Source organism: Juglans microcarpa x Juglans regia, chromosome 3S (assembly GCF_004785595.1).
Source record: "Juglans microcarpa x Juglans regia isolate MS1-56 chromosome 3S, Jm3101_v1.0, whole genome shotgun sequence".
NCBI lineage: Eukaryota > Viridiplantae > Streptophyta > Magnoliopsida > Fagales > Juglandaceae > Juglans > Juglans microcarpa x Juglans regia.
In genome coordinates, this window is record NC_054599.1 from 7,961,909 (window position 1) to 7,987,049 (window position 25,141).

Consider the following 25,141-nt stretch of genomic DNA (forward strand, 5'->3'; position numbering starts at 1 on the left):
AGGAACGTACGAGTATGATATTTTTGCTTTTGAATTTCAAAATGAAAACGAAAGCAAAACGAAAATGAAAGTTGAAAGGGAGGGGCAGGACTAACAGGAAATCACATCTTGACAACTTCAGAAGAGATAAGAGAGACAAGGCGTTCAGCTCCTGTCAGAAGAAAATGAAAAAAAACAAATCTAGTAAACCGATAGTGTAGTAACCCCAAGGATATCATTACTGTTTAAAAAGGCTCTATTATCAGGAACTTCCTAATCATTAGTCCTCTTTTTTTTGTTAATCATAATACCTGATTCCTGTGTGAAACGTTTATCTGAAATAAAAACTTGCCCAACTTTTATTTTGGGGACAAACCCAAAAAGAAAGTGTCACACATCCATTCTATTATGCTAGCTGTTATGCTTTTATGAGAAATATGATCAGCTTCAACGTAATACATAATTATATAGTACATTAATGCCAAACAGCTTACTCCACAAACATATATAGCCCCCATTTGTTTAGAGCAAAATCATGACACGATCATGCGCTACATATATACTATTATGAGCTGCAAGCCAAGATAAAGTTAAAGTTGATACCAGTCTTCTGATAAACTACTATTTATTCTAAAAGTTTAAGAAGATGAAAAGATATAAATTTAATTATTTGTATTATATTTTTAATATTTATCTTTACGTGTGAGCTAAACTCTCTCTTGATTAGTGGGCCAAACACATAAAATATTTAATTAAATGAGATAAGGTGTAGAATCAGGTTTCAAATTCAGGATCTCTGATCTGATACAATTTTAGATCACCATTTATTCCAAAAATTTAACCTGATAAGAATAGATGGGTTTTATTATTTAATTTATATTTTAACATTCTAAATCACGTATAGGTCAAACTCTCCCTCAACATGCATATAAAAAATGAAGCAATGATATGTCCCAAAGTATACTAAATATAAAAAGCTAAAGGATGATACACATCTTTTCAAATCTAAGAAAAATTTAACTTTTCTAAATATGGTGGCACTGTCATATTAATTGATTGTGAAATGTAAATTTAGTTTATGTTTGGTTAGGATTAGATGGGTCTGTATTTATTTTGAATTATAGATTAATGTAATTTTAAATGACTCTAGAATTGCATCTGATAAGTATGAGTATTTATCCGATAAGGATGAGTATTTAAACTGTAACTCTTATCAAATATTGTTAATATTATAAGATAAGAGTCATAGGTATGTTTCGAGTTTAAGAGTTAGTTGAAGAGAAAAATATGCAAGTTTTATTGAAAAAAACTTAAGCATATTTGAGCTCGAGGCAATCTAGAAGAAGTGATCTAGTTTGAGATGTTCGCAAATAGTGAGCAACGTATCCAACATAGATTCTAGATCAACCTGTCAGTAGAGTCATTCTGTAAATCAATCACAGTATTACCTATTAATAGAGGAGTCGACTAGGGGTTTCATAGGACTGGAATAACACATATTCACAAGTATTGAAAGCTTGAAGATCTAGGTAGAACTTCAAGAGATCGTGCAAGAGAAAATTCTTGAGAGAATGATTTTCCAAAAAGCTCAATTTGTGGGATTGAGTGAGAGCATACTCTGAGGGAGAGTTGCCATGTTCGAGTTCAACCACTAAAGGTTCTAGTAGGAAAGACAAAGATTGGAGAGTGTCAGAGGTTCTAACTACCTACTGCGGTAGAAGACAAGCGGGTCGCGTGTCTTGAGTAAACGTGTCTAGTTATAAAGGTTTTAAACGTTTTACTTGTAATACTCTCAATCGATAAAATTAGCTTTCCTGGATTTGGTTGTCCTATAGGATTTTACTTTTGAGGAGTTCTTAAAAGGGTTTCCCTTTGTAATCAAATTATTGTGTTAATACTCTAAATATTTTATATTGGTTACTAATCTGTGCAAATAGCTTTTGTTTATCATTAACATGAATAATCAAGGGTACTTGGGTAATTTCAATTGGCATCAGAGCATAGTTTACTCAATATAAGTGTGATCCGTTCCCTTAGAAGATCATAGCGTCACTATCATCACCACCAAATTTCGATGGTGATGACTATGCCTACTGGAAGGAAAGAATGTGAGTGTTTTTAAAGTCGCTTGGTGAGAAAGTCTGACTAACCGTGGAATCGAGATGAAAGTACAGCAACAGAGGAAGGAAAGGGAAGTGTAGATATTCCTAGTTTACCTACTCTTCATAATGTTCTTTTTGTTAATGGTCTTAAGGTAATATGTTAAGTATTAGTTAATTTTGTGATGATCATCTTTCTGTGCAGTTCTCAAATGATTAATGCAAAGTCTACAATAATGATAGAAAATGGATCTTAAAGGGTACCAGACTGCTGACAACTGCTATGAAATTTCTCCTATGAACACGATGCAATGTCACAAAGTAGAGCTGGATGAAACTGAGTTGTAGCACTATCGTCTAGGCCATATCAACTATAGGGACATGAAAAAAATCTCTAAGAAGGAAGCTGTACGCGGACTGCCCAAAGTTTTGAAAAACAAAAAGATAGTGTGCAAAGCCTGTCAGGAAGGGAAGCAGACCAAGGCATGCTACAAGAAGATAGTTGATATTCTAACTTCAAGACCACTTAAGTTGTTGCACATGGATTTGATAGGTCCTACTCAAACTGAAAGTCTTGGCAAAAAAATATATATAATGGTCATCCTAGATGACTACTCAAGATATACATGGATCATTCTGTTGAGAGACAAAACAAAAACCTTCGACCTTGTGAAGAAACTATTCAGACGACTACAAACAGAGAAGAATTTATCTTTCTCTCGTATTCGTAATGATCATGGGAAAGAATTTAAAAATATAAATTTCTCTTCTTTTTGTGATGAACAGGCGATACATCAAGAGTTCTCAGCCCTAATCACTCCATAACAAAACGGAATTGTCGAGAGGAAAAATAGGACAATGCAAGAGATGGCCCACACCATGCTGAGTAACAAAAAGTTGGCGTTACACTTCTTGGGAGAAGCTGTCAACACTGTTAAACACATCTTGAACCGTGTAATCTTTCGTCCAATCACCAAACTCACTCCCTATGAGTTATGGAATGGAAAGAAACCCACGGTAAAGTACTTTGAGGTATTTGGAAGTACTTGCTACATTCTGAGAGACAGAGAGAATGCCCACAAATTCGATAGCGAGAGTGATAAAGGAATATTTCTTAGATATTCATCAAATAGCAAAGCTTACCGAGTTTACAATCAAAGGACTAAAACAGTAATGGAGTCAGTCAACATAGTTGTGGATGACAACTCTAAGGAGATGACCAAGATGAAACTTGACAACCATATTGAGAAGGCTGACGAAAACTCAACCGATCAAGAGGACACAGATCCAGTGGAACCTCCTACACCAAGCTCAGTTTCACACCATGAAAAAGAACCTTCTACAAGAATCAGTCAGAATCATCCAAAGGAGAACATTCTTAGAGAATTGGATGAAGGTATGAGATTAAGAAAACATGTTTTAAATCAAGTCTTATACAATTGCTATTTGTCTCAAGTTGAACCTAAAAAGGTGGAAGAAGCCTTACAAGATAAAAGCTAGGTCAACGTCATGTACAAGGAATTGCACCAGTTCACTCGAAATCAAGTATGAGAGTTAGTTCCAAGACCTAAATATCACATCATTGGAACAAAATGGATATTCAAAAACAAGTCAGACGAACATGAAACCATTGTTCGAAATAAGGTCAAACTAGTAGCACAAGGATACACTCAAGTTGAAAGAATTGACTTTGACGAGACATTTGCACTAGTAGCTCGTTTGGAATCTGTTCGCATATTACTAGCAATTGCAAGCCATTTAAATTTTAAGCTTTATCAAATGGATGTCAAAAGTGTTTTTTTAAATGACATACTCAACGAAGAAGTATATGTAGAACAACCAAATGGATTTTCTAATCACTTGTTTCCTGACCATGTTTTCAGGTTGAGAAAAGCTCTTTATGGATTAAAACAAACACCTCGAGCATGGTATTAGAGACTAACAAAATATTTGGTTGAAAATAACTTCGTAAGAGGTCAAGCTGACCAAACACTGTTTTTAAGAAAATCTGGTAAGCATCTACTTATTGTTCAAATTTATGTAGATGATATTGTATTCAGTTCCACTCTTGACAAACTCTTACATGACTTTTCCTAAAAAATAAAGAATGAGTTTGAAATGAGTACGATTGGGAAATTAAATTTCTTCCTTGGAATTCAAATTAAACAAACTGAAGGAGAGATTTTGATATGAACCCGTGGGAATGAATTCCCTTGAACCCACAATCAATTTGAGAACACCTCAAGAAAGCCAAAATCAAGTCAATAGATGGAGAATCTAGACCCGATGAGAACTTGTTTCAAGAACCTTGATTATATTAAAATGTAGACCCATTGAAGAACCCGTCTCAAGAACCCAGATTACAAAGGAGAAACGCCACAAAGGTTGTGATTTACCTTTGATAAGTTCAAAAGTTCAATTAAGAACAAGAGGAGTAAAACTCAACTCACAATGAATAAAATCATCAAATTTCATAAACTTCTTAAAATAAGACAACAAAGAGTATTTAAACCAAAACCTAACTAAAACCCTAGCCAAAATAAAGCCCCAACTTCCAAAAATACCCCTGAGTGAATAGTGTCACGGCTACAGTACGGCACTACAGTAACTCTCGGCTACAGTACTTTTGAAACCCTAATCGCTACAGTACTTCTTAAAACCCTAGTTCAACAAAATAATAAATTTCCCAACATGCCATTGCATAGGCCCCCCTTAAGTCATTCCCATAATAAACTCAATTATTCTAAACATATAAAATAAGTCATTTAAATGAATTAAACAAGTTGAAAGTCTTCAAGTGCCCAAAGCCTTTAAGTCATGTAATTGCCCTATTCCATAGCTTATTAAATGAATCAAAACTTGATCTTCATCCTTCAAGCTCATCTTGAATGTTGGGCTCTTGCTAAACTTGTCCCAAGTGGATTGCATCAATCTTTGCATTGCCTCCTTAATCTTCTTGGCTCTTTACCTTGTAATTGGCCCATCTGAAAGTTACAAAGAATCTTTAAGACTAAGCTCACACTGGTTCCCATCATTCCCCCTCTCCTAAAAAGGATTCGACCTCGAATCTCCACCTGGATTAAAGGGAAAATGGTTAATAACATTGAAAATAGCAGAAATAGGATACTTACCTAGAGGATCCATTGATATGCATTATTATTAATTTGTTCAAGAATTTGAAAAAGTCCATCCTAGCTATTCCTGTCATCAATAGGTAAAAGTGTTAAATCTGAATAAGTAAGGCCTCGTTTGTTTTCAAAAAACATCTCATCTCATCTCATCTTATCATTACAACTTTCCCAAATCCCCATACAAAATAAAATAAACAATTCAACTTTTCAAATCCCAAAACAAAAAATAATACTAAAAAATATATTCTAACAATATTTTATTCAACTTTTTAATTTTAATCTCAACTCAAACGAGTCTTAAATTGATTAAGTCTATAAACAATTTCAAAAAGAGAATATGAAGTAGTAGTATGCATGATCCTATTAGATGCAAACTCTATAAATGGCAAACAATCCTCCCAAGTTTTTACATTCTTATGAACAACAGTGCGTAAAAGTTGAGTTAAAGTTTTTTTAACTACTTCAGTGTGACAATCAGTCTGTGGATGACATGTAGTGAAAAATAAGAGCTTAGTACCCAATTTCCCCCATAACACCTTCCAAAAGTAGCTAAAGAATTTAACATCTCTATCAGAACAATACTCCTAGATACACCATGGAGTCGCACTATCTCCCTAAAAAACAAGTCAGCTATGTTTGTGGCATCATCTGTTTTATGGCATGGAATAAAATGTACCATTTTACTAAATCTATCCACAACCACAAAAATAGAATCTCTATCCCTTTTTGTCCTAGGTAGTCCCAAAACAACGTCCATAGATATGTCTACCCATGGCTCACTAGGAATGAGTAAGGGTGCATACAACCCATGTGGCAAAACCTTAGATTTGGCATTTCTACATGTAATGCACCTTCCACAAATACGATTAACATCTCTCTTCATTTTAGGCCAAAAGAAATGTTCATGCAAAATGTCTAAAGTTTTCTAGACACCAAAATGACCATTCTAATTATATGCAAACTCAATGAATGGTAAGCAATACTCCCACAAACGTTCACGCAACACTTCAATGAATGACAAATGATATTCCCACAAACGTTCATGCAACATGTCATTTAATGGCAAATGATATTCCCACAAACGTTCATGCAACACAACAAAAGTCTTCCTTACACCAAGGTTACCCAACAAACCACCATGTCTATCACACTCAAGCAACTTATGCATAAAACTAGTAGGCACACAAAATTTATTCTCTCTAAACAAGTACCAATCTAGTTTATAGAACTTGCCAAACAATGCTTTCTCACATGTTCCATACTCACTAGCAAAGTAATCATCATTAGCATGCAATTTCTTATCATACTCAAGTCTTAACAATTTTGCATCTAAAATGAAGACAATGACATACCTTCTTGCTAAAGCATCAACTACAAAATTTTTTATACCTTGTGTGTATTTGAATACATGAGGAAAAGTCTCAATACAATCCTCCCACTTAGCATGCATTCTAGTCAACAACTTACCTTGTTGTCCCTTCAAGTGTGTCAATGACTCATGTTCTTGAAAGAAAGGTCGTTTAGGAATTGTCGCACCTGGCACAAAATCAATGTAGTACTCTATCTCTCTAATAGGTGCAATCCACTAAACACGCCACTAGAAAACACGACCTCATATCCCTGCAACAAAGGGACAACAATACTAGGCAAAGATATGTCAAGTTCGTTAGTATTAAGACTCGCCTTAGTATATAAACTCACTTTTCTCTTTATTTTTCTCTCACTTTCTTCACTCTCTCTTTTCTTTCCACTCATTTTTTCTGTTTCACTCACTCTTTTCTTTTCACTCTCTTTTTTTCTATCACTCTCTTTTTCTTCATCTTTTTTTTTGTACTCTTGACCTCACAATTGTTTTCCAACTCATTCTCTCTTTTTCTCGAGGTCTTAGCCTCACGCACATCTTTGTTTTCTCTCATTTTTCTCTCTCTCTCCTTTTCGACCGCACTATTTCTTTTTTTTTCTCAATCTCACATTCACTCTTGCTTTTTAGCTCAATCTCACTTTCACTCTTGCTTTTTAGCTCAATCTTCTTTTCACTTTTTTTTTTTTTATCACTCTCACTTTCATTCTTTCTGTTTTGATCACTCTCATTTTCACTCTTTCTTTTTTTATCACTCTCACTCTCACTCTCCCCTTTTTTTATCACTCTCATTTTCACTCTTTCTTTTTTGAGCAACCTCACTTTTGAGTTTCAATTGGTCCCCATGGACTTATGTTGGAGCTAAAGGAGCAAGTTTAATTGTTTTTTCATCCTTCTCAAAACTGTACATGTTCCTTAACCCATCATGGATCACCTTCCTATCATATTGCAATGGTTTTCCCAATAAAATATGACCAACATGCATAGACACTACATCACAAAGGACCATATCCTGGTATTTTCCAATTGAAAAGGAACCTAGCACTTGTTTATTTACTCTAACCTCCCCACAATCACTCAAACACTGCAACTTGTATGGTCTAGGGTGTTTCAAGGTAGGTAAACTCAATTTCTCAACTAAAGTAGTACTAGCCAAATTAATACAACTCCTCAAATCAATGATCATACCGCATACCTTATTGTTGATGTGGCATCTAGTATGAAAAATGTTCTCGCTCTGCTGCTTTTTATCATCCATCTTAATTTGTGTATTGAGAGCATGCCTGGGTACAAGAGACTCACCATACTCTTCATTTTTATACTTATGTTCAATACAAGACTCACTCCTCCTTCTATCTCTCCACCCTTGTAGATTTCTAATTACCGAATCTTGATGATCAATCATATCCCTCACTTCACCCAGTACTAAGTTCAACCGCTCAAACTGTTGTTGCATAGATTGTAACACAAAGGATGAGTTATCTACCATCCCCTTTGGTGAAGAGCCACTCCGCTGAGACATTGTAAAGTGCTGCACAAAAGAATGTTAGTGGAAAACCTCACACACTCTCTTACGTGTTTACACTCGAATAATGACACTTCACTCGTGTTTCACTCTTAATTAGTTTTTTTCCGATAATAGTTTCACACTCTCTTGCCTTTTACCTCAATAGTTTTCCTACTCAAGTTCTTTAAGAACTAGTTGAACTAAATCAAGACAATACAACCTTGTATTATTCCAACTAGTAATATAGATCTAAGAAACAAGAAATCCTATGATGATAAAGAGTAATTATAAAACAAGATACCAACTAGAAAGATATACTCAGCCTCTTTGATGATAAAGCTCAATCAACAAATGTTTTTCTTTTTCTTTGTTGTAACTATGTAGCAACTTTTGAATATGCTAACTTTTCTTATCTTCTTCTTCTTCTTCTTTTTTTTTCGAATTCTCTTTTCTTTTCTTTTCCTTTCTGTTCTTTTCCTTTCTTTTCTTTTCTTTTCTTTTCTCTAATTCAATCAGAAACAGCAATACTCAATTGTGAAAATGAAGCAATTGAATTCAAGTACACAATAATTGACAATGAAATAGAAGAGAATCAATGGAACGACACTCCAAGCAATTGACAAACTTAGAGATGTATTAAATCCTAGAATTTTGAACCCTAGGTGATGCAAATATCAGCCAAACCCAAAACCTTAAGAATTTCGGCAGCCTACTTTTTGTTTCTGCAATTTTTTTTTTTTTTTTTTTGCAACCCTAGAACAATGTAGCCTTAGAATTAAACTTAAGGATGCAATAAATTAAAAAATAGAATCAGATCTGATTGGAAACCTTACTCTGAATATCAAATGATATGAACCCGTGGGAATGAATTCCCTTGAACCCACAATCAATTTGAGAACAGCCCAAGAAAGCCAAAATCAAGTCAATGGATGGAGAATCTAGACCTGATGATAACTCGTTTCAAGAACCTTGATTATATTAAAATGTAGACCAGTTGAAGAACCCGTCTCAAGAACTCAGATTACAAAGGAGGAACGCCACAAAGGTTGTGATTTACCTTTGATAAGTTCAAAAGTTCAATTAAGAACAAGATGAGTAAAACTCAACTCACAATGAATAAATTCATCAAATTTCATAAACTTCTTAAAATAAGGCAACAAAGAGTATTTAAACCAAAACCTAACTAAAACCCTAGCCAAAATAAAGCCCCAACTTCCAAAAATACCCCTGAGTGAATAGTGTCACGGCTACAGTACGGCGCTACAGTAAGTCTCGGCTACAGTACTTTTGAAACCCTAGTCACTACAGTACTTCTTAAAACCCTAATTCAACAAAATAATAAATTTCTCAACATGCCCTTGCATAGGCCCCCTTAAGTCCTTCCCATAATAAACTCAATTATTCTAAACAAATAAAATAAGTCCTTTAAATGAATTAAACAAGTTGAAAGCCTTCAAGTGCCTAAAGCCTTTAAGTCATGTTGTTGCCCTCTTCCATAGCTTATCAAATGAATCAAAACATGATCTTCATCATTCGAGCCCATCTTGAATGTTGGGGTCTTGCTAAACTTGTCCAAAGTGGATTGCATCAATCTTTGCATTGCCTCTTTGATCTTCTTGGCTCTTTACCTTGTAATTGGCCCATCTGAAAGTTGCAAAGGATCTTTAAGACTAAGCCCACCTTGTTCCCATTAGATTTTTATTTCACAATCTAAATATCCTAAATATCTTGTTAAGAGATTTGGCATGGAATGGAAGACATATGCTAGCACTCCGATGAGCACCTCAGTTAAAATATGTTCGGATTCAACATGTAAGAGCGTTGATCCTACTCTATATAGAAGCGTGATAGGAAGTCTACATTACTGCTAGCAGACCTGACATTGCTTTTAGTGTAGGTGTTTGTGCACGATTTCAGACTAATCCTAAAGAATCACACCTCACAGCAGTTAAAAGAATCTTGAAATACCTGAGTGCTACTATTGACTACGGCCTATGGTATTCAAATATGAGTCTGGTTGGCTATTTTGATGCTGATTGGCCTGGTAATAGTGACGACAAAAGAAGCACCACAAGTGGTTGTTTTTAGGTCAGTAGCAATTTGGTAGTATGGATGAGCAAGAAGCAAAACTCCATCTCCTTATCCACTGCTGAAGCCGAATACATTGTGGCTGGCAGCTGTTGCACTCAACTTCTTTGGATGAAAAAGATGCTTGATGACTATGTGTTCTCTCAAGATACTCTACTGTGACAATTAAAGTGCAATTAGTATCTCGAAGAATCCTGTGCAACACTCAAGAACCAAGCACATAGATATAAGACATCACTTATTAAGAGACTTGGTTGAAACAAAAATAGTGTCTCTAGAACACGTTAACACCAAACACCAACTAGCCAATTTGTTCACTAAACCTTTTAGATGGTCTAAGGTTTGGATTTCTAAGGAAGTTCATTGGTGTGTGTGGCATGCCCTAATTTTTTTATATAATAATAATAATAATAAAGGGTGTTTGTTTTTGCTTGTCTCTCCAAAAACTTCACGTTGCTTTCATTTTGCAAGGTACAAGTTTTTCAAGTGTACCGGGTCTTTAAGCTTTAAGCTTTGTGACTCCACCAATTCATTTTGTTGGGATCGAGCTAGATCTTATTTGGTATGTGTTCTTTACTTTTGATGCACAACCCTTAAGGAAGACCACACAATAATTCTATTCTCTTTATTGTGAGGAATTTAAATCTAACCTTCTAACAATTTGGTGACAACATGCAATGCCCAAAGAAAGGGGGAGTCTATGAATTGACTAAAACTAGTTGAACCTAGTACCAAATCGAAAAAGGTCTCCTCTTGCCATGCATTAAGGTCAATTCTTATAGAAAAAGTCGGGTGTTCAAAAGTTATTGTAAAAAAAGACGAACACTCATACATGGATCTAAACTCTAAAAGTCCTTGTAGAAAAAATCGGTGTCTCAATCACTGCGAAAAAAGATGAGCAATACAAAATGGACATATAGAGTGAATATGACTTTGTGCTTGGAGGGAGTTGCTTTTTCGAGTGTCTAAACCCTAGCATAAAGTTTGACCTTCAAGGAAAGTTCACCCTTATTAGAGAAAACCTCTATATATATATATATATATATATATAAGAAAGGGGTAGTACAGAAAAGAAAGAAAAAATAATGAAAGTTTTTTGTTCCTCACTCACACACACACGAATTCTTGGCAGGTCATCAATTAAGAAAAATGCTCTAATTGTGAAGACTGACAAATAAGGAATACTTCTCCTAAATAAATGGAAAAGTGTTGAGTGTAACAAAGCTTGGACAAGGAAATTGCTCAGAAAAAGCCCAAGCTTTGTGAATGAAAAACACATGATATTTTTGCTTTTCTAATTCTTTAAAATTATTTTCTCTCTAAAAAATTTGTAAACAAAAAAGAAAACAAGGGATATTAGTAACTGGAATTGGAGTGGGCATTACCTCTAAAACATGCTCTATGTGTTGAAGAAGGGGGGCCCGCGTGCATGGCACGTTCTAGGCCTTGGGCAGGAAATGAAAAAGCTGCTCTACAACATTAACTACACGTCAATCACCCTTAATCACCATTCAACCTTGATTCTCTCTTCCATTCTCTCCGATTATCTTTTCCAATACATTCTTAGAGAGAAACGCATCTCTTTCAGTCTATACATCTCAAGAAACTTGGGTTTATCTTCTGCACAAAATCAAGGTAAGTCTTCTATTCAGAATGTATTTCTTAAGTCTTAATTGCTTTAGAACTCTTTTTAGGGTTCTCTCAATCTCTGATTCTTTAAAAATCTCTGATTCTTTAGAACTTGAACATCTTTTTGAACGGGTTAAATAAGGCTTCTAAAAGAATGCGTGGTAGGTTTTTTATGGAAACTGTAATGAACAAAGGTTGCATGTGAGTCTGTTTGGATATTTTTTCAATGTCGTTGTCGTCCACCCTGTGCTGCGTTGGTCCTGTGCTTAGATTTGGATATTTTTCGCACCTGGTAAAAATTGCTGAACATTTATGTGTTTTCTGGATAATTTCCTAGAAACACGTGTGTGCTTGGATTGAATTATCTTCACATTCTTGCCCCGTTATGTCAATATTTTGGAAGCAAAGTGAATCTGGTTGCTTTGTTACATTGTGTATTTATCATACTTAGATGAAATACAAGTCGATTGCAAAGAAAACTAAGTTTGATAGTAAAGCACCTCCGATACATTCCTCTAGTGAGGAAGAATCTAACTCTCATGTGAGAACTCCAAAGAACTCCTCTAAAGGAGTGGGGAGTACATCAAAGACTCATACCAAAGGACCAAAACTACAAAAATTTGTAAGTGAGGAAGCAAAGACAGCCTACAAGACTGTGTTCTCCAAGATGAATGTTCTTAGAGAACGAGAGGTAACTCTAAGTGATGTGAATGACCCTGCATTTGAATTTATTGCTCACATATTTGCTGACAGAGAATGGGAGAAAATTATTGAGGGAGTCCATGCCCCCTATATTGAAATTATGAGGGAATTTTATGCTAACGCTGTACTGCGTGTGGATAATAACTTCATTACATCTACTGTTAGGGGTGTTGACATGATCATAACTCCCGAGATTATTAGAGAGTTCTACGAACTCCCTAGTGTGGAAAACCCAAGTTTTCCATACAAAGGGATGGGGACCCCATCAAAAGCCTAAATGAAAGACTTGTTTTCTGGGTCCAACACACCAACATGGCCCCCAAAGATTCATAGACTCTCTATGAAGTCAATGCTCTCCGAATATAGATTCCTTGTCAAAGTTGTATTGACAAATCTTTGACCCATTACTAGGCATACCGAGCTGACAATTGAAAAAGCCCAATTTATGTATGCTCTAGTTAAAGGTGTACCTAAAGTTCCTTTAAAGACCACAGAGGCCATCGTAAAGATGTACGGGAAGATCTCCTCTAAAACTGTCACCAAGTCAAAAGTTGTGGTTAGTAGAAAGAAAATAAGCCATGCTGAGCCATCCATATCTTCCCATCCTTTGGATATTGCAGTCAAAATTTGATTATTTTGTGGATAAATGAGAAGAAAAAATGGAACAAATGCTAGCAGACCTGTAGGGCGAGTCAGGGAAGGTGAATGATAGGCTGCAACAAGTTGTTCTGGATGTGGATCAGATTTTGAAGACAGTAAATCCACCTGAAGAAGAAGAAAAATTAGATTCTGACTGATGCTGACAACACATAGGAGGAGATGGGATGAATCTATCAGCAGAGGGAGCATCAGGGCAGTGTAGACAGAATGCAAACACCACCACCACCTCTTTTTATTAATTTTTCTTTCTAAAAATTTTCTTTTGGTTTGCATATTGAACAATGATTTGCTTTTATTATTTTGGGTTCACTTGCTCCATTAAACTGACATGTGTGTGGTTATATTAAGACTCATTATGATACTTCAAATATTTTGCCTATGATGAATTTTTTTCTTTGATATGAAGTATGACTTTCTATATGAGATCTTTGTTGGTGATTTGGTTAGTTGTGTTTGCAAGTTTAAATCACATTCATCCAATATATGGTTTGTCATCAATCAGCCAAAGGAGGAGATTGTAAATGTAATTTATGTTTGGTTAGGATTAGATAAGTCTGTATTTAATTCGAATTATGAATGAATATAGTTTTAAATAGGACTCTAGAATTGCATCTGATGAGGATGAGTGTTTGAACTGTAACTCTTATCAAATCTTGTTAAGATGCAAGTTTTATTGAAAAAAACTGAAGTAGATTTGAACTCAAGGCAATCCAGAAGAAGTGATCTAGTCCGAAATGTTCGCAAATAGTGAGCAATGTATCTGACTAAGATTCTGGATAAACGTGTTAGCAGAGTCCTTCTCCAAATCAATCACAGCATTGCCTATTTGTAGAGGAGTCGGCTAAGGGTTTCATGGGACTGGAATAGGACATATTCACAAGTATTGAAAGTTTGAAGATCTAGGTAGAACTTTAAGAGATTGTGCAAGAGAAAATTCTTGTGAGAAAGATTTTCCAAAAAGCTCAATTCGTGGGATTGAGTGAGAGCATACTCTGAGGAGGAGTTGTCATATTCGAGTTCAACCACTGGAAGTTCCAGTAGGAAAGACAAAGATTGGACAGTGTCAAAGGTTCTGACTACCTACTGCGGTAGAAGACAAGCGGGTCGTGTGTTTTGTGTAAACGTGTCTAGTTACAAAAGTTTTGTAAACGTTTTACTTGTAATACTCGTAATAGATAAAATTTGTTTTCCTAGGTTTGGTTGCTCTGTAGAGTTTTACCTTTGATGAGTTCTTCAAAGAGTTTTCCTTCCTAACAAAATTATTGTGTTAATACTCTTAATATTTTATATTAGTTATTAATCCGTGCAAAAAGCTTTTGTTTAGCATTAACGTGAATAATTAGGAATACTTGGATAATTTCATAAAAGAATTATAAAATAGTTATAATGGTTTCATTGATTTATTTGGCTTGCCTAAGCAGTAAATACTCTACACTATTTCTGCTATATTACAAAGTTAAACTTCCTTAACGTGAGTTAAACTTACTCCTATCTGGATTAGACACGAAAAAGGAAAAAATCATGAAGGGAGAAACACTGTCGACTATAAAGCAAGTAATTGATTAGTACGCCATGAGTTTTGTTAATTAGCTTTTCTTTTTAAAGGTAGCAACAGTAGAAAGGAAGGGACATAATAATTGGAGTAAATGGCTGGAAGCATGCAAATCCTTGATTTTCCGAATAAAAATCATACAAAATCTTGTCCTTGCCCATGATGCATGCCCGGACTTGGGGTTGGAGTTGGTATTTTGAAACTTTGTATATCGCAAAAGACAACCTCAACCTAAATTAATTTTGTCTCAATTTTAATTTTTAAAAATAAAAAAATAGAAGATAGTGGCCTACCTTTTTTAATAGAAATGTTTTATATACCTTTTAAGATAAATTGTTTCTAGTTTCTATTTACCATTTTTTAAAATGCAAACAAATCCACGTATTATTAAAGAGAACGTAGAACATATTTAAATTATTATTAAAAGAATCAATAACACTTTTTATCCTTTAGAAAATTATTTTGGTAAGAACATGTCTTTATTTTCTAAGATCGATAATGCAGTTCCAAATTTGAAAAGAATAATAATATTATATTTAGAATAATGTTACAAACCACAGATCCATCCCACTTTTATCCTACTGTATAAAATATGACATTTTTATCACTTTTGGATATTTTTAAATTTTTTTTATTCAAAAACTGATGGGTAGTCTCTACTCATCATAGTGGTATAAGAGTATGGTATATAGAATTTCCTCTTTGTTTAAGTTCAAAAATGAAAATATATATTGTCTTTAAATTTAAAGAATAATATTTTTTTATTATAGGATATCATTTCAAAAAAATAAAATTTGTCTTCATATTATTTCTCTTAATAATGAATCATACTAAATAACACTTTTGAAGCTAATATTATTTTCATTTGGAAACAAAACATTATACTTTTTTAAATTTCAAATTAATAATCTATTTTGACATTTTATCATTCCAATAACAATTATATCCATGCAATTTTCTGAAATAATTAAAAATAATATTATTTTCATTTATAAGAAAATTATTGTTATTATTATTGTTGTTGTTGTTGTTGTTATGTACATGCTTAATTGATTTTATAACGAATAGAGCATTAATGCATATCCTATTTTAATTTTAATATAATGAGTTCCATACATTTGATTTCTTATGTGCTCAATAATTTTATATTTTCTGTTTCTTTAATTTTTTTCAAATATAATGATAATCATTTATAAAATTTATTGCATATATTTATAATTATCTCTATAATAACCATAATTGTTGTTCTAATTGATATGTAATTTTTTTTTATACAAGAGGGAGATGGATTTGATTATTTGTTTAGAGAAATCAACATGTTGCCAATTGATATGCATATTTAAATTCATATGTACTATATTAAAAATGTAGTAACACTTTTAACAAAGAATACGTGGCTTGCACGCCTAGCTCCTACCTCGTGTCTGTGTGTACACAAACACTACGAAACATCAAATGCGAAATCAACGGGTCACATCTCTACAAGAAATAAAGATTTTTGCAGCTAGATTAATTATTGCAGCGAATTTAAATTCGTCACAAATAATTGCTTTTTTCAACAAATTAACTATTTATCACATATACATGTTTATTTTGGCAAGAAATCATTCTCACAAATTAAACAAGTCAATAGATCGAAATCTTATATAAGAGTCTTAGGAGAAACAAATAAGGAAGAATGTTTTATAATATATTATAGGCTCTTTTGTTTTTGCTTAATATGTAAAAATAAATAGACGTAGGTTAAACACGTTGGATTTTTTTTACTAATTCACCAACTATTTTTGGAAGATGACTAGTTTTAAATTTTTTTTTTTTTTAAAAGAAAATCTCTATTGCCATTCCATTATAATAAAGAAGAGATACAAGAATGAGCATCATCCATAGTTACAATCACATCAGAGATGGAAAGAGCATCTTTTGCCAATAAGTGAATCATGAAATTGTCATTTCTCTTGACATGAGAAACTTCTCACTTAGCAAAATTTGTCATCACCTGTTTAGCTTCACACATAAACATACTAGCACTACTCCAGTCTTCCTTATCCTTATGTAGAGCATTGATAACTTGTAAGGAATCCCCCTCAATAATAACATAGCTGAGTCCTAGATCCAAACCAAACTTGATAGCCTGAAGAACTCCATATGCCTCAACCAGCAAAGGGTTTGGAAACAAGTGCTTTCTTAGTCTCATTGTTGCTATAATCTGGCCCGCACTATCCCTCACAGCCACACCAACTCTAATAAATCCTTGCATTTTATCAACAGATCCATCCCAATTTAGTTTGAACCAATTCAAGGGAGGGGCCTTCCAATTTGCAGTTGCTGAGCATAATTGTTTACTCATGTTGCTTCTATTAAGATCCTCCTTTGCCAGCATGTCAAGAATAACTCTGCCTTCCTTCACAATCAAATTAGGATGGAGAACTCTTTATTAAAGATAAAATAATTCCTCCTCTACCAAATTTTCCTAGCCACCACCACAAACTCTTGAACAACCTGAGTCTCCATTGAGTTTAGAACTGCATCAAAAAGTTCCAACATAAAGGATCGAGGCAGGTAACATTTTTGCAATTTTTTAGAGCACTGACTCCAGACATTCTTAGCATACTCATATCTCCATAGAGCATGAATCACATTCTCTTCTGCCATACAACAAATGGGACATAAAGGATGATCTACAACTTTCTTCTTAAGTAAATTGGACTGGGTAGGAAGAGCCTCGAGACAAGTCCTCCACAATAAAACTTTATCACTAGGTTGCACATTGAGCTGCCAGATTTGCTTCCAAACTTCTTCAAATTGGTTACTCCTTGATGCTTGACCCTTTTCTGCCAGTTCCCTCGATTTCTCCATACGGTAAGCACTCCTAACTGAGAAGCAACCATCTTTAGAGCTCTACCACATAATTCTATCCCTACATTTCATAGTGCTTATAGGAGTTTTTAGAATAATGTTGGCTTCTCTTTGCTCAAATATCTCCTGCACTAAGTCAAACTTCCATTACTTAGAGTTAGGCTCAATCAAGTTTGCCATAGTAGCTTCACAGTCCAACTTCTTGATAGGACTAAAAACCTTACTAGGAGCAGAATGACCAAGCCATCTGCCATATATGGACATCACTCCCATTACCAGTCCTACAACAGGAGCCTGCTTCCACAATGTGTCTAGCTGCAAGAAAGCTTCTCCAGACAAATGAAGGTTTAGACTCCAATTTTGCCTTCTAAAAAGTAGAATTTGGAAAATATTTAGCCTTTAACACCTTATTGGCTATTAGATAATCAGGTTCTTGAATCAACCTCCAGCATTGTTTAGCCAACATTGCTTTGTTAAAACACTCGAGGTCCCTAAAACCCATGCCCCTAACAGATTTTGCCTTCCCTATCAGTTTCCAAGAGACCCAATGGATTTTATGCTCTTTTTCCTGCTGCCACCACCAAAAACTTTGGATGACACTGTTAATAGATTTCAGCAATGAGTTAGGCAACTTAAAGAAACTCATAGTGTAGGTAGGAACAACTTGAATCAGCCTTTATAAATATTTACTTCTCTGCTTGAGATAACATCTTCACGCTGTGATTACTAATCGTCAAAATGATATTATCAAGAATTCCTTGGAAAGACTTGCTTCTATCCCTTCCCACTACAGATGGCAACCCAATGTATCTTTCTTATGTCATTGTAGACCTCATCCCAGCTATAGACAGGATATACTTTTGAGTAACCTTGGTTGTATTCTTGCTGAAAATGATAGAGGTCTTCTCAAGGTTTAACCTTTGTCCTGAAGTTGTCTCATAACCTTGCAAAATCAACCTTCCCTATTCAAGAGTATTAGCCTTACAAAACAAAAGATTAGTTTTAATTTTGATCAGCCAAGCTTATTGTTTTTAATCATATATGGATTTAACTATATACAAAAATAATCTTATTTAAAATTTAGTAACCAAGGGAGCATGGCCCTTGCGGGACCCCTTTTATATTTATAGCAGATTTTTTCCAATGAAGCTATTTCAACTTTAAAAGGAGTTAATACTTGATAGCAGTAATAGTGGCAGAATTGTTTCATTTGATTATACAAATGAGACGAGACAAGATGAAACGAGATGAGATAAAAGTTAAAAGTTAAATAAAATATTATTATAATAAAAAATTTTAATATTATTTTTATTTTAAGATTTGAAAAAATTGAATTGTTTATTATATTTTGTGTATAAGTTTGAAAATTTTATAATAATTATATTATATAAGATAAGATACTTTGATCTATGTAACCAAACCAGACAGTTTGGGAACACAAGTGTTTTAAGGTATTTTCCGATATTTCAAAGTATTTTCATATATTTTTAAATATTTCTTCTCCAAATATCACTCAAACAACAAACATTTTTCAATTACAGATTTTTAATTTTTTTTTATCTAATCATTTCAATTTTCTCAAATTCACAGACAAAACACAAAAAATAATATAATTTTTTTAAATTTTAAAACAAAAATAATATTAAAAAAGCTATATTTAAACAATTTTTTAATTTCAATTTTTTCTCTCATTTTCTAAAACCTAAAAAAAAATCTCAAATCAAATTATTTCATTATTATTTATATTTTTTATGATATTTTAAACGAGTCCTATTGTGTGTACACACACATGATATATATATATATATATATATATATATATATATATATATATATATTAGAGCTTTTTTTAGAACTTGGGCTGCTGTAAAAGTGTATATTGATAATTGCATCAAGTAAATCCCACAAAACATATCGATTAACTAGCAAATATCGCCACCATCTGATCTACAAGCACACAGAGTTAAAAATTCACAACAAAAAAATTACAAAAGCCCAAAATATGCACAAAACTCTCACTCAAGATTCCCACAATCTATCTGCTTAAATAAATTCACTGATAAAAACTCAAGTCGGAAACAACAAAATGCAAACCCCATCAAGGGATCCCATCGGCGGCATAACTGTTAACCAAAGCAAGCGCGTTGCTCGTGAACTTCTTCGCCTTCGCCACCCGATGACATACTTCTGTCTTCACTTCACCGTCTCTGACGTCCTCAAACCCGTCGGTGCAGGTGTCCTCGTCTGTCAGCGCCGCGCTCATCCAAGTCTGCACGTTCCCCATCTGGAACCTGAACGAATCCGCTCCCGCAGCTCCCACCTGGCGCATCTGCTTCAGCGAGCCGCGAATCTCGTCCACGGCGTCGCCGAAGTTGGAGAAGCAGTCATGGAGCGCGGATGCCGTTCGTGGGTCTGTGCCGTAGTCGGCATGGCGGGAGACGTTGGACACGAAGGAGGCCAGGTGCTTTGCCTTGGCGAGGCTCACGGCTATGGCAACTTTGGCCAGCTGAGCCGGGTTTTGCTGTATAGCGTTGGCATACCGGGACAGCGACGTGTAGCAGAGGTCGGGATACAACGTTGTTCCGCAGCTCGTACGGATGAAATCGGTGGCGTCGGTCGTGGTTGTGGGGTCGGGGTATCCGACGGTCGGGACTGGGTGCAGCCGGAAAATTAATGTTGCCAAGACGAGGGAGAGGAGGAAGTGAAGTGGCTCTTGGGTTTTCATGGTTTGATGTTTTTGGTCTCAATGTGGGTTTCTTTTGGAATTGCCGTTACCAAGTATTATTTACTTCGTGGAGTTTATAGGCATAGCTCCAGGGACCGCTCCTGTATCATAAATACATTTATACCCATTGTTTGTAAGCGAAATAGCAAGATTGCCACCATTGCTGCTCTCTTTAGTAGTAGTTTAGATTTAGAGATAAATTAAGATGGGTTAAAATAGTTTATAAATAATAAAATAAAAGTTGAATTATTTATTATCTTGTAACGTTATTATAGTAGGGATCTATTGAAGTCGAGGACACTAGACAATGGTCCACTAAACAATGAAACTTTCTACTTTATTCCCATACTTAAACTGGTTTAGTTACACAGATAAGATGAGATGAGATGAAAGTTAAAAATTAAATAAAATATTAGTAAAATATTATTTTTTAATATTATTTTTATTTTGAGATTTGAAAATGTTAAATTGTTTATTATATTTTATGTTGAAGTTTAGAAAAATTATAATGGTTAAAATGAGATTAAATAAGATGAGATATATAACCAAACCAAGACAAGTCCTTACAAATTCTACTACCTCTGATCAGGAAAAAAAATAAAATAAAATTTACAACTATATTAAAAGTTTAACAATTACTAAATGTTTTATTTACAAGCTGATATAGAGGATGTATAAATAGTTGAATTTGCAGTAATAAGTTTAAAAATCAAATTATTATAAGGTAAATTTTGTTATGTAAACGGTATATAAGATTATTAGACTCATTTTAAGTATTTATCTCTCTCCATCTCGGTACTCCTCGATTGGGTAAAAACTTTTTAAGTCTAAAATTCTAAATCCCTTGAGGCCCCATGCATCTATGCCAAAAAAGTCATGAATTTGCTTTGGTTTTTGCTTTCATCCTTTTTGTGTGGTTGGTTGCGCATGTGAATTAACCAAGGCTTTCATGGCCTTACTGCATGTACGAATCATCACAAAAGAGTAGTACTTGTTGAAACATGAAACTAACAAGACTGATAATTTCTTAGAATAAAAGAGAGAGAGGTTGTCAGTAAAAGACTGATAATTTGCAAAGGCGAAAGAATGAAATCCGGGCTCATGTGCTATTTATATTGAATGATTTGACGCAATAAGATTCTAGAAATCAAAATCAATAGAGTAGTAAGAGTTGGTTAAATCAAGGCTACATCCACGGAAAATTTTTCTATCATCTGATCTGATCTTGTTTATTTCATTATATAAAACTCTCCATTTATGCATATAGAAGGACGGAATTAAAGGCAGATCTATATACAGTTAATATAAGGACTTATCGACTATATAAAGGTTGTAAGGATTTATGGTCGTTTTGAAGCTGCCATATATAGCCTTATTTTTTATTTGGGAACAAAGTTAGATAAAGGCAACCTCTAGAAATTGAAGTCGCCAAATCAATGAGATGAAAATTTCGTGAATAAGAGTAAAATAGTTTGTGAATAGTAGTAAGATAGTTTGAATTGAATATTTTTTGAGGTTTGGGAAAAGAGAAAAAAAAATTAAATAAAAAATATTATAAAGTTAAAATATTGTAATAATATAGTTTCATAATATTATTTTTGTTTGAAGATTTGAAAAAGTTGAATTTTTTTTTTTTTACTTAAAAGTTTGAAAAAGTTATAATGATTAGTTTGAGAATCTTGTATTTGAATTATGTTTGAGAATGAGATGTGATGAGATCAAATGAGAATTTTGTGTCTCATATGAGTAGGGTTGTATAGGAACCGGCTGGACCGATTGTCTCCAACGTGGATCGGCCGCCAGATTTAGGAACTGGCCGAAATTGGTGACGAACCGGTCGGCGGGCGAGAGGATTTAAGGGAAAACCGACATCGACGGTTCGGTGCTGTTTTAAGCTCCTAAGAAACTGCTGAACCGGCCGACCCTTTCTTATTTTTGAATATATATATATATTAAACGGCACCATTTCACTCATTTGAGTGAAACGACATCATTTTTAAAAGTGGAACTTAAAAAAAAAAACAAATAGAACGGTGCCGTTTGTCTTTAAACCAAACGGTGCCGTTTTGAATTAGGTTTCATTAAACACTCCCCCTTTCTTCTTCTTCATGCTCGCGTCTTCTCCTTCCTCCCGTGTCTTCTCTTTCCTCTGCAACCCTAAATCCTAAGCTTCTACTCTCACTCGACAATGGACACAGCATCTCTCCTCAGTCACAGAGATGTCGACGGTAAACTGAAAAATCGAACCGCACCGTGTCTAGACCGATAATATCGGTTTTCTCTCCCCAATCGAAAGGTTTCGGCTAGTGCTGAACTCTCATAGTAGAAGTCGGTGGGATCTTAGTTTTGCACCGAAACCATCGGTGTACACCCCTACATATGAGGCCCCAAACAAGCCTTTACATAGCTCTATTTGAATAGTGAGATTAGATGAGATGATTTTAGATGAAAGTTAAAAGTTAAATAAAATATTATTATAATATTATTATTATTTTGAGATTTGAAAAAGTTGATTTATTTATTATATTTTATGTGAGAATTTAAGAAAGTTGTAATGATAAAATAAGATAAAATCGTTTCTATATCCAAACGGGACCTTAATGTCTTTTTATCTCTTTTAAATTTCAGTTTTCTTTTAAATATATCGACCATCTAATCGAGGAATTAAGTTTATTAGCTCGAGCAAACATGTACTTGCATGTTGAATAAATGGTAGATGAATATGAAAATAAGATATACAGTTTTAGGATGAACAAGCTTCACGCACTCCCTTAAAAAAAAAAAAAAGTGAAGAAATTTAAGATCTATATAAAAAAATATAATAGTAAATTCCATTTTTTTGTATTTAATGAAAATATACAGAATTTATATACTCTAAAATTATATATAACATTACTCATAAAAATAAAAAAATAATGATACAAATAATTAATTAACAGTAATCTTAATTTTATATTGAGATCATGTGATCAGTTCGAGGCTCCCATGAAAGATATGACAAAATAACAGAATTATGTTGTCATGGAGTCGTGCTAGTTTTATATAAAATTAACGTCACTCAGAACGGACGCATGCATGCGTGGGGTTCAATTCCCTTATGTTGATGGTTGGGTGTGTGAGAACAGCTTTTCATAGCATGCAGTGCTTTGAACCTTTGGGCTTGTGGAAAGGCCATATTATAAAGTGTTATGAGTAGCACACCCTTTCACTCTTTACCCAAAGTGTTCAAAGATGGTTGGTAATTGTATGCATTTTTCTTAGAGAAAATATTTACAGTAACTTACTGTGTGCTATGGCTGCAGCACACTTAATATTGTAGGTTAAAAAAAAAAAGTGATGCCACGTAAAGTGTATGGAGAGTATAAGTTGATGTATAGTCAATCTCTTTTTCTTACCTTGATTGCCTTCCGCCCAGTGATGATCTCCTCGTGACTGGCACGATAATTATAGCTACACCCAACTTTTGCATTCGCATCCAGCACTGAAAATTGAATAGAAACGGTTATAGATGACTAGAAGAAGGACATTATAGCAACAAGAAATTACATACAGTTTTTTAAGTCGGGTAACTTAGACTCCAAACCCATTAACAAATTAATGAATCCTTACACAACTATATTGAATATTAAATATAGTCTAATTAAATTAAATATATGTTGGGCGTCGGACTCAAAATTGATTTTGTACATGCTAAACCATTTGGTAGTATTCCAAAGACCATTAAGCCACCACTTTTGGTGGCAATTTAGACATGTACTTAATAATGGCTTGCAGAGTCTTCAAAGTTATTTAGACTTGAACTGATCTGTTGGGTTGCATGTGGAGCCTGGTTTGTGAGTAGAAAAGAGCATACAGAAAGTTCGATTAATTGTCGCTCGAGCGAAGCACAACCTGTGAGTTCGCTCGAGGTGCGCTCAACAGTGGGCTCGAGTGAAGATCAAACAGATTGTTCGCTCAAGGTTCGCGTGATACTGGGCTCGAGCGAAACACTAACCCTAGTGTTCGCTCGAGCCAATACTCGATTGGTTGTTTGCTTAAAGCGCACTTGACACCCGCTCGAGCAAATAATCTAGTTTTTCTGTTTAGGGTTTCTAGTGCTCTTTTCACTATATATATGTAATGTTTGATCTCTTGTGGATACAGCTCAGCAGATCAGTGTAAACAAAGAGAGGCAAAGGTGTGAGAGCAGATTGAGAGTGAAAAAGCCCTAAAGAGTGAGAATTGAGATTGTGTGAGTAGAGTGGTACTCTTGTAACTCACTTTGTGCGATTGTAATCTCCTCTGGAATAAAATCCCCCACAGCTCTATTGATGTAGGCACGTTGTCGAATCATGTTAACTTTGTGTCGTGTAATTTTTTGTTGCTGTTTGTTTTTACTTGTTTGTCATCGTTGGTTTCACAACAACTGGTAGAGCCAATGTTTGGGTCTGAGGGAGAATGATGACTAGAAACAAAGTAAAAGCACTTAGGATCGAGAAGTTTGATGCATGGCACTGACTTCGGGTACTAAGGGATGCAGAGAGAGGACTACCTCTATGAGAATCTTTCACTGCTAGGAAAGAAGTCGGAGAGCATGGACGATGCTAATTGGAACTTATTAGATCGATAAGCTCTTGGGGTTATTCGGCTGACATTGTCAAAATCGGTTGCACGCAACGTTATTAAGAATAGGACCACAACGGATATCATGACGGCTCTGTCTCGTATATATGAAAAGCCCTTGGCAAATAACAAGGTGCATCTGATGAAGAAGTTGTTCAATCTGAAGATGTCAGAAGGTATGTATGTGGCCCAACACTTGAATGACTTTAATACGATCACAAATCAATTATCTTTTGTAGAAATTGAGTTTG

General features: G+C 34.5%; 2 protein-coding genes across 2 annotated transcripts; both read right to left on the bottom strand.

The window, feature by feature from the left end:
* Positions 1-16,679: 16,679 nt before the first annotated feature.
* On the bottom strand, positions 16,680-18,065 carry LOC121258659. Its single transcript, XM_041160205.1, has 4 exons — positions 17,970-18,065; positions 17,741-17,878; positions 17,207-17,605; positions 16,680-17,108 (listed from the first exon to the last, which is right to left on the bottom strand). The coding sequence occupies exons 1-4, from the start codon at positions 18,063-18,065 to the stop codon at positions 16,680-16,682; spliced, it is 1,062 nt and encodes a 353-aa protein (XP_041016139.1).
* A 1,398-nt stretch (positions 18,066-19,463) lies between these two features.
* LOC121258033 (21 kDa protein-like) lies at positions 19,464-20,357 on the bottom strand. The gene has a single exon (XM_041159358.1). The coding sequence runs from the start codon at positions 20,286-20,288 to the stop codon at positions 19,662-19,664; it is 627 nt and encodes a 208-aa protein (XP_041015292.1). The 5' UTR covers positions 20,289-20,357; the 3' UTR covers positions 19,464-19,661.
* Between the last annotated feature and the right edge of the window lie 4,784 nt (positions 20,358-25,141).

Excerpts from the sequence above, each read along its gene's own strand:
- LOC121258033 (XM_041159358.1), bottom strand. The coding sequence starts at position 20,288 with ATGAAAACCCAAGAGCCACTTCACTTCCTCCTCTCCCTCGTCTTGGCA.
- LOC121258659 (XM_041160205.1), bottom strand. The coding sequence starts at position 18,065 with ATGGGTTTTAGGGACCTCGAGTGTTTTAACAAAGCAATGTTGGCTAAA. Across the intron at positions 17,879-17,969 it reads ATTATCTAATAGCCAATAAG|CTAGACACATTGTGGAAGCA; the intron begins GTGTTAAAGGCT and ends GCTTTCTTGCAG. Across the intron at positions 17,606-17,740 it reads TGGACTGTGAAGCTACTATG|AGCTCTAAAGATGGTTGCTT; the intron begins GCAAACTTGATT and ends ATTATGTGGTAG.